The sequence below is a fragment of the Ptychodera flava genome, chromosome 15, assembly GCF_041260155.1.
Source record: "Ptychodera flava strain L36383 chromosome 15, AS_Pfla_20210202, whole genome shotgun sequence".
NCBI lineage: Eukaryota > Metazoa > Hemichordata > Enteropneusta > Ptychoderidae > Ptychodera > Ptychodera flava.
The window spans coordinates 1,081,906-1,095,131 of record NC_091942.1 but is presented as its reverse complement, the minus strand read 5'-3'; the positions used below and the strand labels follow the sequence as shown (position 1 = coordinate 1,095,131).

The following is a 13,226-nucleotide window of genomic DNA, read 5'->3' as shown; positions in this document are numbered from 1 at the left end:
ATGTTGTCCCCAAAATATGCAAATATCCCCCAAAATAAACAATGTGTCCCCTGCTTTAAAATTCCTGGCAGCAACAGTGTTTGTTATGCTTCTATTATTGTGGACAGTTTGTAAATCTGAACTCCATGTCGTCAGTAACTAGTAACTAGTATTAGATTTCACGTATTCGTAAAAAAAGGAGACAAGATTTTGCTTGACGCTGCTGTAGCCTTGCCAAAAACAGTCTATTAAAGGAACAATAACAGTTTCTTCTGGCCTTCATAACTAAAATCTTATGACAATTTGTAAAGTTGGCTGTTCAATACATGGTGTAAAACTCATCTCCAGTAAGATTAGAGGAGCTGGCAGGGCTTATTTGATGTCTTTCACAAGTACAGTGAAATAAACCAGTGTAGTGATCAGTTGAGTTTATAAGTACTTGCTAGCTAAGTTATGTCTGTATACCAGATAACTTCCCTTCTATATAGGAACACCTTTTGTGATTGACTTGATTTTCTGCTTCTTGACAAGTTTTTCTGATGTTGTACAATAAATATTCTGGTGAAAATTAGAAGGTTTGCTAAATACAACAAAGACAACTGGAACTTTATCTCAATTCTGTGTTGAATATTTAAAGAATTGTTCCGGATTTTGACAGGTTACTAGTTCCAGGGTTTTCTGTACCTTTTGACAGCTTGGACTTTTGAAGGGAAAAACTTTCTTCAAAGTCAAAAATGAATAGATGTGGTAGTGATGAATTCTGGCTACCCTATAAAATAGCTTTTGTCTTGTGCTTAGGGGTCAAACTTCATGATATTGCAATGCATTGTGGGTAAAAGGTTGACTTCTCACCACAGCAAGGGTATGAGATGGTGATCTCATTTAAATACTTCTAAAATGAATGTAATCACTGTCACAGCAAAAGTTCTCTTTGTTTGTAGCTAAACTCATGCATCTTTTTATCTTTTTATGCATTTCTAGCTTTACATTCCTGTAAAACCTAAAACTTTACTGTTGCTTCTGTAATCTTGTTTGTTTTACCTGTAGAAATCTGCCATATTGAAAGTATGGTTGACCATCTGAGATTATGACTCACTTAGGGGGCAAAATCATACTGAGCTATTGAATATGAAAAATTGTAAATTTTTAACATGAAAGTGATTTCATAGTGATATACATGTATATCATAAAATCTATCAATCAAGTGACATGTCATTGTACAGATAAGAATAATTTCCATGAAGTACCGTATAGAAGGATGAGTATTGAAGTCTGTGTCTTTTCTCTGGTTTATATTCTTACAGAGTTTACAAATGGCGCAGAGACTGAACACTCTCAGTACCATACACTTGAACGTAAGTACATTCTTTCAGTTACTATGTTCATGCATGTAAATACTTAGTCTATGTATTCAGTTGGTTTGTCTGTGTGAGCCAAGCATGGGTTAGTGTATCTGTCTTTGTGAACAATGCCATGTGTTAGTGTGTCTGTCTGTGTGAACCTTGCCATGTGTTAGTGTGTCGGTCTGTGTGAAACATGCCATGTGTGTGTCTGTCTGTGTGAGCGATGCATGTGTTAGTGTGTCTGTCTGTGTGAACCTTGCCGTGTGTTAGTGTGTCTGTCTGTGTGAACATGCCATGTGTTAGTGTGTCTGTCTGTGTGAAACATGCCATATGTTAGTGTGTCTGTCTGTGTGAACCTTGCCATATGTTAGTGTGTCTGTCTGTGTGAGCCAAGCATGGGTTAGTGTATCTGTCTTTGTGAACAATGCCATGTGTTAGTGTGTCTGTCTGTGTGAACCTTGCCATGTGTTAGTGTGTCGGTCTGTGTGAAACATGCCATGTGTGTGTCTGTCTGTGTGAGCGATGCATGTGTTAGTGTGTCTGTCTGTGTGAACCTTGCCGTGTGTTAGTGTGTCTGTCTGTGTGAACATGCCATGTGTTAGTGTGTCTGTCTGTGTGAAACATGCCATTTGTTAGTGTGTCTGTCTGTGTGAACCTTGCCATATGTTAGTGTGTCTGTCTGTGTGAGCCAAGCATGGGTTAGTGTATCTGTCTTTGTGAACAATGCCATGTGTTAGTGTGTCTGTCTGTGTGAACCTTGCCATGTGTTAGTGTGTCGGTCTGTGTGAAACATGCCATGTGTGTGTCTGTCTGTGTGAGCGATGCATGTGTTAGTGTGTCTGTCTGTGTGAACCTTGCCGTGTGTTAGTGTGTCTGTCTGTGTGAACATGCCATGTGTTAGTGTGTCTGTCTGTGTGAAACATGCCATATGTTAGTGTGTCTGTCTGTGTGAACCTTGCCATATGTTAGTGTGTCTGTCTGTGTGAGCCATGCATGGGTTTGTGTATCTGTCTTTGTGAACCGTGCATGGGTTAGTGTGTCTGTCTGTGTGAGCCATGCCATGTGTTAGTGTGTCTGTCTGTGTGAGCCATGCATGGATTAGTGTCTGTCTGTCTGGTGGAGGGACTGTGGTCTGTGTGAGCGATGCCTGTGTTAGTGTGTCCATCTGTGTGAACATGCCATGTGTTAGTGTATCTGTCTGTGTGAGCCATGCATGGGTTAGTGTATCTGTCTGTGTGAACCATGCCTTGTGTTAGTGTGTCTGTCTGTGTGAACCATGCCATGTGTTAGTGTGTCTGTCTGTGTGAAACATGCCATGTGTTAGTGTGTCTGTCTGTCTGAAACATGCCATGTGTTAGTGTGTCTGTCTGTGTGAAACATGCCATGTGTTAGTGTGTCTGTCTGTGTGAAACATGCCTTGTGTTAGTGTGTCTGTCTTTGTGAGCCATGCATGGGTTAGTGTCTGTCTGTGTGAACCATGCCTTGTGTTAGTGTGTCTGTCTTTGTGAACCATGCCTTGTGTTAGTGGGTCTGTCTTTGTGAGCCATGCATGGGTTAGTGTCTGTCTGTGTGAACCATGCCTTGTGTTAGTGTGTCTGTCTTTGTGAACCATGCCTTGTGTTAGTGGGTCTGTCTGTGTGAACCTTGCCGTGTGTTAGTGTGTCTGTCTGTGTGAGTGATGCATGTGTTAGTCAGTGTGTCTGTCTGTCTGTCTGTGTGAGCCATGCCATGTGTTAGTTTGTCTGTCTGTGTGAACGATGCATGTGTTTTTGAGGACTGAGACCTGGAATTCATGAAAAATTTCAAAACAGTCAGGGGAATGATGGAATTTGTGAACAATTTCAAAAGAGTTGGGGGACTGAAAAACTTATACAACTTAGTACCCTTGAAAGCAACTGTGAAACACAAACAAGTACTTTCATTCACTACCATGAACATACCTGCTTGTATTCCATATCCATATAATGACAAATTTAGAATATGGTTTAAACAAAATTTATGATAGACTGCATGCACTTCCAAAAGCTGTTGTTTATTTGTTTATTTTACAAAATTCATTCATCTCTTTCTGTGTAACATTGAAGATATCAGAACTTACTGCTGTTGAGTGTTCCCTGTGTCACAGTCAGGTAGCACAAGACAACATGTTTCCATCTGTTTTAAGAGAGCGTTTCTGTAAACATTAGTATCAGCTTAGAAGTAGTATTGCTTACAATATTTATTTATGAAAGGGCAGGAGAACAGATGGAAGGTTTATATCAACCAATCAAAGGCCTGATTTATTTCAAAGCTTGCATTATTTAAAAGAATATCCATATGTAGTAACAAAAATGAAGTTTAGTTTGACAATGCGAAAGATGTTGCATTTCATTTCTGCTCTATCACTTTTATGTCCAACCAACAACTTTTGTGTCTGTTTCAATGTGATGACCACGGCTTTTGCATGACATTTCTGTTTTCATTTGCATAATATTCATTTTACCCTCCCATTGCTTTTTATCAAGCAGGACAGCTCTAAGCCGAATGAAAATGAAAATGAAATAGTCATGCAGGGTTCACTAAAAGAGGTGCTGGGTCAGACAATCAAGCTATTTGTAAGTCAGCATGATCCTTGTGTCAGTCATGTCCTCATCTCTCTCACCACTTCACCTGCATTTGACCTTTAACCTTTGACTGCTCCTCTCCTTCCCTTTCTCTGCCGCTCATAGAGGATGTACAGTATAGGAACATGGAGTACATGTTGGCCACATATGATGTGTTGTGATCAAAATCTTGAACAGAGTGCTTAGATCAGGTTTCATTTGCAAATATGCTTGTGGGTGTTTGGTGATGGACAGTACAACGGTGGCTTCACTGAGCGTTGTCACTGTGCGTGCATGGCTTCATATTGCGACTGCTTCTCATATTAATGTAAATTACACCAGAGAATTGTGTCGTTTTTAAACTGGCCTCACAATTTCAGAAAACCAAAATAGGCATTCGTCCAGTGTTTGGCAATCAGAGTGCACCGGGTCTTTTTTCACGTGTTATGTTCCAGGTAGGTCAAAGGTCACCCAAAGAATGATGACGCTTGAGGTTTAGGGTGGCCACATGTTCTTATGTTGGTGTGGTAGTGTTTTCTAAATCGCCTGGCAAGCATGCTTGAAAACAAAACTGAGTTGGTATTGAACTGTGGTATAGTCCCTGCTGATTAGGCAATGAAAAATGGGACACAATGGTGTATTTAGATAGAGTGAAAGTTTTTGTTGCCATGTCAATAGTAACCTGGTAATCCCCACCTCCACCTTCTCCCAATAACCCGGTGTGATCCCTTCAATGATATTGTGCCAGCTTGGTTTTACTAGGACAATTGGATGATAAAGAGAATCAATATTTGTTGATTCTCCATGGCAACGTACAAGTTTTCAAAATAAATATTTCAGTTTGGATGTCTCCTTTGGGAAAGGTATTGTGCATGCATATTCAGACGGGACTGGTTTCAATTTTGCAAAAACTATCTCCGTGTTGCTCTCTTCAAGATTGAAAACAAAATTGTTTATTCCAACTTGTTCATTTGAAACACTTCGATGGAATATTGTCAATGAAAGATTAATCTCTGAGCATTCCATTCATTTCATTTTTATCCGTAATTCTGTCATCTTCTATGTCATCTTTCTATTATCATCACAAAGCTATTTTGTTGTGCTTTTGTGACACATTGACTGTCCAAAAGACAAATTATTTCTTTGCTGTGTTTCGTCTTTCTTTCTCAGCTTGTTCATATCATCCCATCCCTTCAAGCACTGTCATCTTTTCTGTTTTGTTATATTTATTGAATGATTATTTGCATTTAAATGGTGCTGTTTACTGCTGAATTTGCTTGAGAAAAAAATGAACATGAACTCTTTATAGTGAATTGAATTACTGACTGATTGCTAAATATGTGCACTCATCATAACAATAGGGGGTGTAATTGTAATTTGTGAAAAAATATCATAGTTGTCCAGTATGCAAATGTACAGAAAGCTGTACAGGTTTTGAATCAGCAATACCAGATATATCCATTATCCTGTGACAAAGTGAATTCAAAACTGCATTATTATTGTAAATATATTTTGTCAACCATTGGACAACACATGTAGGCAAACAAAGGTTACAGTCTGAATACTGGACCAACAACATTTTTTTTATAACAAGTGCAAGAACTGGCAATTTTGATGTGCAGGATAAAAATACTGATCATATATTTTACAGCATTTAAAGATTATGAAGTCTAAATGTAGAGTAGTGTATAGATGTGAGATGTGCAGCATGTGACAATGTGGGTAAAAAGTTTAAAATATGTGATCATATTTGTCAGCTGTTCTAGTATCTTTATTCAAGTGAAGTTCTTTGGAACCCACTGTCTTCATGGAATATTGAAGCGCTTTAAAGAACATTAAATAGAATAGAGTAGCCTAGAATAAAAACGAGTAAGAGTCACCAAATTGCTTTGATTTTGGCATGATTTATCATTTCAGGTGAAGCTACTGTTTGTTCAAAGTATTGTGATTAGCAGTTACCATGCATGCATTGCAGTTTGTTCCCTTGCATGATTCTGGGTTGATGCAGCATAGATCATAGATCTATGATGCAGCATAGATCATAGATCTATGATGCAGCATAGATCATAGATCTATGATGCAGCATAGATCATAGATCTATGATGCAGCATAGATCATAGGGTCTATGATGCAGCATAGATCATAGATCTATGATGCAGCATAGATCATAGGGTCTGTGATGCAGCATAGATCATAGATCTATGATTCATGCATCCGTCATTCATTAAGTGGCAGTCACTCATACACATTCACTGTTGCCTCATGTCTGCAGCTTCAAGATGATGTGGTGTCTACAGTCGTCGTCTTCCGTTATGATGAAGACAAAGGAAAACCCGGGTTGGAGAAAGCTCCGTATTCTGGACAACAGGAAAATGAAAACCCTGAAAAGTCCATGAGAAGTACATATGATAGCTTTAATAGATGGGTAAGTTGACAAGTTATGCATAAACATTTGTGATATTCTGATTGGTCCTCGGACAGCCAATCAGAATTTGCATATAAATAGCAATACACTGGTAATATTATCTTTGTTCTGGCATAATTTTATCAAAGTTCCTTTTAATGTATCAATTCATCTATGTGTCAGGAGTGCAGAAATGTTACTGAACTTCTCAAAACATTTACTCTGCTGTTTGGTCATGAAAGTACATTTGCCCACCAGGTCAGCATTTGTACACATTGAATTTCCATTCACGTTGATGAAATAAATGCAGAGAAAACAAGATAGCCATACAAATACCTGCCTGACATTTCAGTTTAAGAATGAACTTAACAGAGTTTTTATGACCAATAAAACATAACTTGTGATCATGGAAAAACATTGTAGAATATTTTCAAGGTAACACTAACTTTTTTTAACATGAGGTTGATGTCTGCCTGGTCTTGTGATAACCTGTTTAGTGATGTTACAGTCATGTGTTTTGTCTTCAGTTGAGTGAGAAACTCAAAGCTGCATCACCCAAAGTGAAGATTGACTTGATAGAGACTGATCATGATGGTGTTTGTTTGCGATTCTCACCTCTTCAGTCCGTAGCCTGTGAGTGTCTTCTGTTATCAATGTTTCCGCTGTATTTCAGAAAATTATTTATGACTAGCAATGATTCTTGTTAACATGAGAGGATTTTTGTGAATGTACATTGTACTCACTGAAATATTATAAACTGATGACATCATTAGCTATTTCTCACTGCAATTTTTCCCTCCGCTAAAAGACGAATAGTTAATCACACATAATATCATGATGAGTAACAATTGGGTCATAAATGTCATACATGAAGAAGACCATTCATCAGATGATGTTTATTTTGCATGTTCCACTTGTATAGTGTGTTTTTACTTGATTCAGGATTTTGATCACAGTTCTGTTCATTGTAAGGGTGATATAATATTGATAATAATTGATGAATGTTCAAATCTATCTGCATCCCTATACACATCTGGTATTTGTTTTGTTGGCAATGTTAACCCTTTGAATGCTTTCATTTTCTCATCAAAATTTTCGTGAAAAATTTTACCAATTTTTGTGAATTTTTTACAAATTTTTTGATAACTCTGGACCACATATTTTATGGGCTAGTATTTGATCAAAATTTTGGAAAAAATCTAAAATTTTCTCGGTTACATTTAATAAAGATGACAAAAATTGAAAATTGGCAGTCAAACAGTTAAACCATTTGAGTTTCTTTTGTTTTATTGCTAGATAAGGGAACCACCAGTGATGATGTCAATGAGTTCATTGAAGTTCTGGAAAAACTTGTGGTGAGTAACAACACAATGTTTTATGTATTTGTTATAGTTATGATAGCTAGGAAACAAACATCATCAACAATAAGAGCTTGTGTGCTCAAAAAATAATACAGAGATGAATGACTATGTATTTGAGTGATCATATGCTAAAAAGTACTCTGCAGTCAACACAGACAGTTCTTGTTAAATAGCAGATGAGAAATTATGGCTTCTATAGCAAATTTTAAATGACCAATAAATTGGGCATTTCTAAAATCTTATTTTTTGCATAGTAATGTTGATAAGGGAATATGTTATATTTGTGTACAGAAATTTTTTACCGAACCAGTGTGTTTGATGCTGAGCTAACCAGTTGTTTGTTTGTTTTCTGACGGTGTAGGTGCAATTAAATAATACACTGAAGAGTCGTGAGGCATTTGAGAAAGAAATTGAAGAGAGAGAGAGTCTTGCAATTGTTGAAGTCCCTAACTTTGCAGGGCTTGGTGCAGTGCAGTAAGTAAAATGTCTACTTCCCTTTCTCAACCCAATTCAGTGTGTTCAGACACCAACTGTGCACGCTTTCTCAACCCAATTCCATGTGTTCAGACACCAACTGTGCACCCTTTCTCAACCCAATTCCATGTGTTCAGACACCAACTGTGCACGCTTTCTCAACCCAATTCCATGTGTTCAGACACCAACTGTGCACGCTTTCTCAACCCAATTCCATGTGTTCAGACACCAACTGTGCACGCTTTCTCAACCCAATTCCATGTGTTCAGACACCAACTGTGCACGCTTTCTCAACCCAATTCCATGTGTTCAGACACCAACTGTGCACGCTTTCTCAACCCAATTCCATGTGTTCAGACACCAACTGTGCACCCTTTCTCAACCCAATTCCATGTGTTCAGACACCAACTGTGCACGCTTTCTCAACCCAATTCCATGTGTTCAGACACCAACTGTGCATGCTTTCTCAACCCAATTCCATGTGTTCAGACACCAACTGTGCAAGCCTTGCAATATTCATTTCATATTTTGTTTCATCAAATGCAGAGTGAACTGGCAAACTTGATGAAAATAACAATAATTGAAGTGCGATATGAGTTAAAATTTGGAGATTAGATTATGTTGTATGGCAACAAGAGATGACAGTGTTCCGAGAAAAGGCTCACGTTTTTGAAGTTTCTATGCAAAGCCCTGGTAACCAAATTTTCTTGGCATTTGACCAGGCATGCCAGCTATCAATAGAAAATGTTATCAGTGAATAAATTGTACCATACAGTGTTTCTAACAATTATCTTGGTCAACTGATTTTGCCTTTTGTAAGTTTTGTCAAAGTCAAGCCTACACAAAGGAAGTGTTTCACACCCATTGGAACCTCCCCTCACTCTGTTCTGCACAAATGTATCTTGCTGTGTTTATGTTCCAAAGTATAGCTGAATGGTGCATGAATTAGCGCACAGAGACCATCATAGTGTACAAAGTTCTGTCAAACTACATGGTAGATAGCTAGCTGAGCTGTAAAATTACAAAATCCTTCCAAACCAGGTGGTGTATGAAATTACACATTATGAAAATGTGTATATTACTACTTTTCCATAATACAAACATAATTGTAATGTTCCTAGAAGGTATTTTATGCCTAGGAAAATGGATGGAGACATTCTGCAAAGTAGAGATTAGCAAACGCCAATTATTGTTAAAGAATGTTTTGTTACAATGCTGAATAAAAGGAAGGATGTACCTGTGCAAGTGACTGTAATTGATCAGTTCAATGTGTCAGTGGTAAATATTTTTACAGAACTGCTAGCAACAGTAACAGTTTTCAATCTTGTAAGACGTTTTTAGCTACTATAGACTATAGTCTATAGAAGCTATTGGGATGGGTATCCGTCCGGCGTCAGTCTGTATGTCCACTCAAATATCTTGAGAACTGCAGTACTTACTGATTTGATATTTGTTGTGTAGATGAAAAATATGATTATGAGAAACATTTTTTTTTAATTTTTTGATATTGTTGAAAATTTGCAAATTAGGGCCAAAAAAGGCGTTTTTTGTAAAAAATCTTCTTCTTCATAACCGCTGTTCAGACAGCTTTGTTATTTGGTGTACAGGTCCCTAGGGATAACCCAACTTGGATTTGTACAAATTGTGATGAAATATGCAAATCTGTATTTTTAAGGAATTTTTTTGTCATTTTTGGTCAAAACTTTATTTCATCAAAAGCGCTCGTCTGACAGCTTTGATATTTGGTATACAGGTTCCTACAGATGAACTAAATATGATATATTGAGTATATGATGAAATCTTCAATTTTGTATTTTTGGTGTGATTTTTGCCATTTTTGGTCAAAAAACGTCTTTCTCAAAAACTACTTGTCTAATGCCTTTGATATTTTGTATACAGGCTCCTAGGGGTTGCCATAGTGTGATATATTGAAATTTGATGAAATCTTCAATTTTTGTATGTTTGGGTCAATTTTTGCCATTTTTGGTCAAAATATTTGTTTATCAAAAGTTACCCATCTGATAGCTTTGATATTTGGTATACAGGTTCCTAGGCTTTATCTTGATGTAATATATTGAAATTATGATGAAATCTTCAATTTTGTATTTTTGCAGCTAATTTTGCCATTTTTGGTCAGGCCATCCTGAAATGAGCTATCAAAGATATCCACCTTCTTCATCAATACATGTGTCACAAAAGTTATTCTCTACATAACACAGCAGAGCTCTGTCGACTGTTGGGTCACTTGTTTTTTTCAAAACCGCTGGTCAGACAGCTTTGTTATTTGGTGTACAGGTCCCTAGGGATAACCCAACTTGTATTGTACAAATTGTGATGAAATATGCAAATCTGTATTTTTAAGGAATTTTTTTGTCATTTTTGGTCAAAACTTTATTTCATCAAAAGCGCTCGTCTGACAGCTTTGATATTTGGTATACAGGTTCCTACAGATGAATTAAATATGATATATTGAGTATATGATGAAATCTTCAATTTTGTATTTTTGGTGTGATTTTTGCCATTTTTGGTCAAAAAACGTCTTTCTCAAAAACTACTTGTCTAATGCCTTTGATATTTTGTATACAGGCTCCTAGGGGTTGCCATAGTGTGATATATTGAAATTTGATGAAATCTTCAATTTTTGTATGTTTGGGTCAATTTTTGCCATTTTTGGTCAAAATATTTGTTTATCAAAAGTTACCCATCTGATAGCTTTGATATTTGGTATACAGGTTCCTAGGCTTTATCTTGATGTAATATATTGAAATTATGATGAAATCTTCAATTTTGTATTTTTGCAGCTAATTTTGCCATTTTTGGTCAGGCCATCCTGAAATGAGCTATCAAAGATATCCACCTTCTTCATCAATACATGTGTCACAAAAAGTTATTCTCTACATAAACACAGCAGAGCTCTGTCGACTGTTGGGTCACTTGTTTTTTCAAAACCGCTGGTCAGACAGCTTTAATATTTGGTTTACAGGTCCCTAGGATGACCTTAGTGAGATAATTTCATACAGTCATGAAATACATAATTTTGTATCCATGTCTATAGTAGCTTCAGGGACTTTGGCCGTATGTTTCTAAAATATTGAAGGCTGATCTAAATGTATTATGTGTACTTCATGATGGTAATTTATCCGGATAGTTATGATACTTTATAGAAGAATAAAATCATTGAACTAACTTTATGGAATGACAGTAATGCCGTCATTTTACCGCTTTATTCACTTAAATTTAGTCTGAACTCTATGATTTACTGTTAGGAAGTTTAACCTGCACACGGGATATGAAGGACATGATGAACCCAAAGATGAAATCTTTTGCGATACTTTCTTCATTGATGAGAAATATTTTTCTGTCTCTATTACTTTACAGATTGACCCCTCAACTGTGGAAGTCACAGCTGGATGACCAGCCAGACAGTGGCAAATCAGAAATTGATGCTTTGAACTCTGATCTGGTTTCACGGCTACAGACGATGGACGATGGCTACTTATTCAGTTCTCAGAAGAGTAACAATGATACAATTTGTGTGGGTATCGGAGTATTAACCAGTGCAGTAGAGGTAGAAGACTTGGTGGACGTCATTCAAACTGTCGGCAAAGAGGTTGAGGATTCATCAAAGGTTTGTCAGGATGCATTGTTTTGAACAGTTTCTGCTTCTTTCATAGACATAGGATTCTAAGTTCATCATTAAAAATAATTTGTTGATTGCAAGTGAATATAGATGATAACAATTATGTTGACGGATGTATTTGTGCGTCTTTCATCGACAGTCTCTTCTTACTGTCATAATTTGTATTGTATTGGTATTGTATTGTATTATAATGGAAATATAAAGAAACAAAGTAAACATTTACAATGTTAATATCAACGTCATTAAATGCATGAAAAACATAGATGAAATCCTGAGAAAGGACAAAGAATGGCAGATGGAGAATTCTTGAAGTGCCAAAGTAAGTGCCATGTACCTGCACACATAATAAGGAAGATCTGGCTGACCATTTGTGTATAAACACGGTGGACAAAAAATGAACTTTGCTTCTTTTGCAGTTATCACACCCAATTATTACTTAATGTGTGAGTTTTTTGTGAATTATAGAGAAAAGAAAAGCTTGATTTTCTTGTGACTTTAGTGTACTCTTATAGTGTACTGTACTAGATTTTCCCAAGGACCAGTTTGTGTATTCACTCCAGAGATGGGCATAATATGTTTCTTGAGACATATTGGATAAAAATTACAGTATGCCCCATAAAGAGACAAAGTCTGACATATTGAAAATACTGGGAACTGAAAACTTGATGATGATCATTTCTGTAATTTTTTTTGCAGTTCTTGGAAACTATGGCAGAGGTGATCAGGAAGGGTATAGATGCTGCAAATGAAGAATTGAGAAAAGAAAATGAAGAAAAAATCATGGAGGAGGTAAGATTTGTGTGACTTTGATCACATCTCCCACCCTCAACCTGACCCCCCTCAACGCAACTGCCGATAAAATTTGCAACATCCTCTTTCTATTTGTCTGTTTGATGGCACAAAATGAGTCCCATACAATGAAGTTGCTAAATTATGCTGTTTGCGCATGCAGAGGTTGATTACAAAAGTCTGGGTAATGTTTTTCTGTCAGCTCAGCTGGAGATATTTCTATGTTACTGCCACTCATGCAGACTAATTTGTAGCTGTCAGTATGTGTGATGTACACAAACACTGAGAGGCACTTGTACTGCCAAGACAATGGAAGCTTTTGTCAACATCACTGTAGATATGAATATGAATGGAGTGTATTTGGCTCGTCATGCTTTTCTGATGTAGAATAAATTTTTTTGGTAAGAAAAATGCCCATCAAACATTCAACATTGTATTTTTTGTCTGTGTTAATTTTAGTGATAGACTAAGAGCATTTACAAGTAATAGTCGCGCCAGCGGCTTACTGACTACGCATGCGCGTATTCATAATATACTATGCGAGTAACCGGAAGTGTACCCTTCTTTGATGGGCGCCGCCATGTTTTTTTTGAGTGCTCGTAAAAAAACAATTTCGAAACGTGCTCTCTATTATTTTATAACATGCCATTAATA

The 13,226-nt window shown here is 36.9% G+C and overlaps 1 protein-coding gene across 9 annotated transcripts in view; it reads left to right on the top strand.

Annotated features, from left to right (window-relative positions):
• LOC139150889 (putative pyridoxal-dependent decarboxylase domain-containing protein 2) overlaps positions 1–13,226 on the top strand; it is a 34,457-nt gene that overhangs the window by 17,585 nt on the left and 3,646 nt on the right. For 4 of the 9 annotated variants that reach the window (XM_070723325.1, XM_070723330.1, XM_070723331.1 and 1 more), the window contains exons 13-20: positions 1,284–1,334; positions 3,830–3,916; positions 6,177–6,329; positions 6,836–6,941; positions 7,605–7,663; positions 8,031–8,143; positions 11,522–11,771; positions 12,480–12,572. In XM_070723325.1, coding sequence (XP_070579426.1) covers positions 1,284–1,334; positions 3,830–3,916; positions 6,177–6,329; positions 6,836–6,941; positions 7,605–7,663; positions 8,031–8,143; positions 11,522–11,771; positions 12,480–12,572 — 912 coding nt within the window. Of the gene's footprint in view, positions 1–1,283; positions 1,335–3,829; positions 3,917–4,284; positions 4,360–6,176; positions 6,330–6,835; positions 6,942–7,604; positions 7,664–8,030; positions 8,144–11,521; positions 11,772–12,479; positions 12,573–13,226 lie in introns of all 9 variants that reach the window. The other 5 variants (XM_070723329.1, XM_070723333.1, XM_070723334.1 and 2 more) reach the window with 2 other exon arrangements.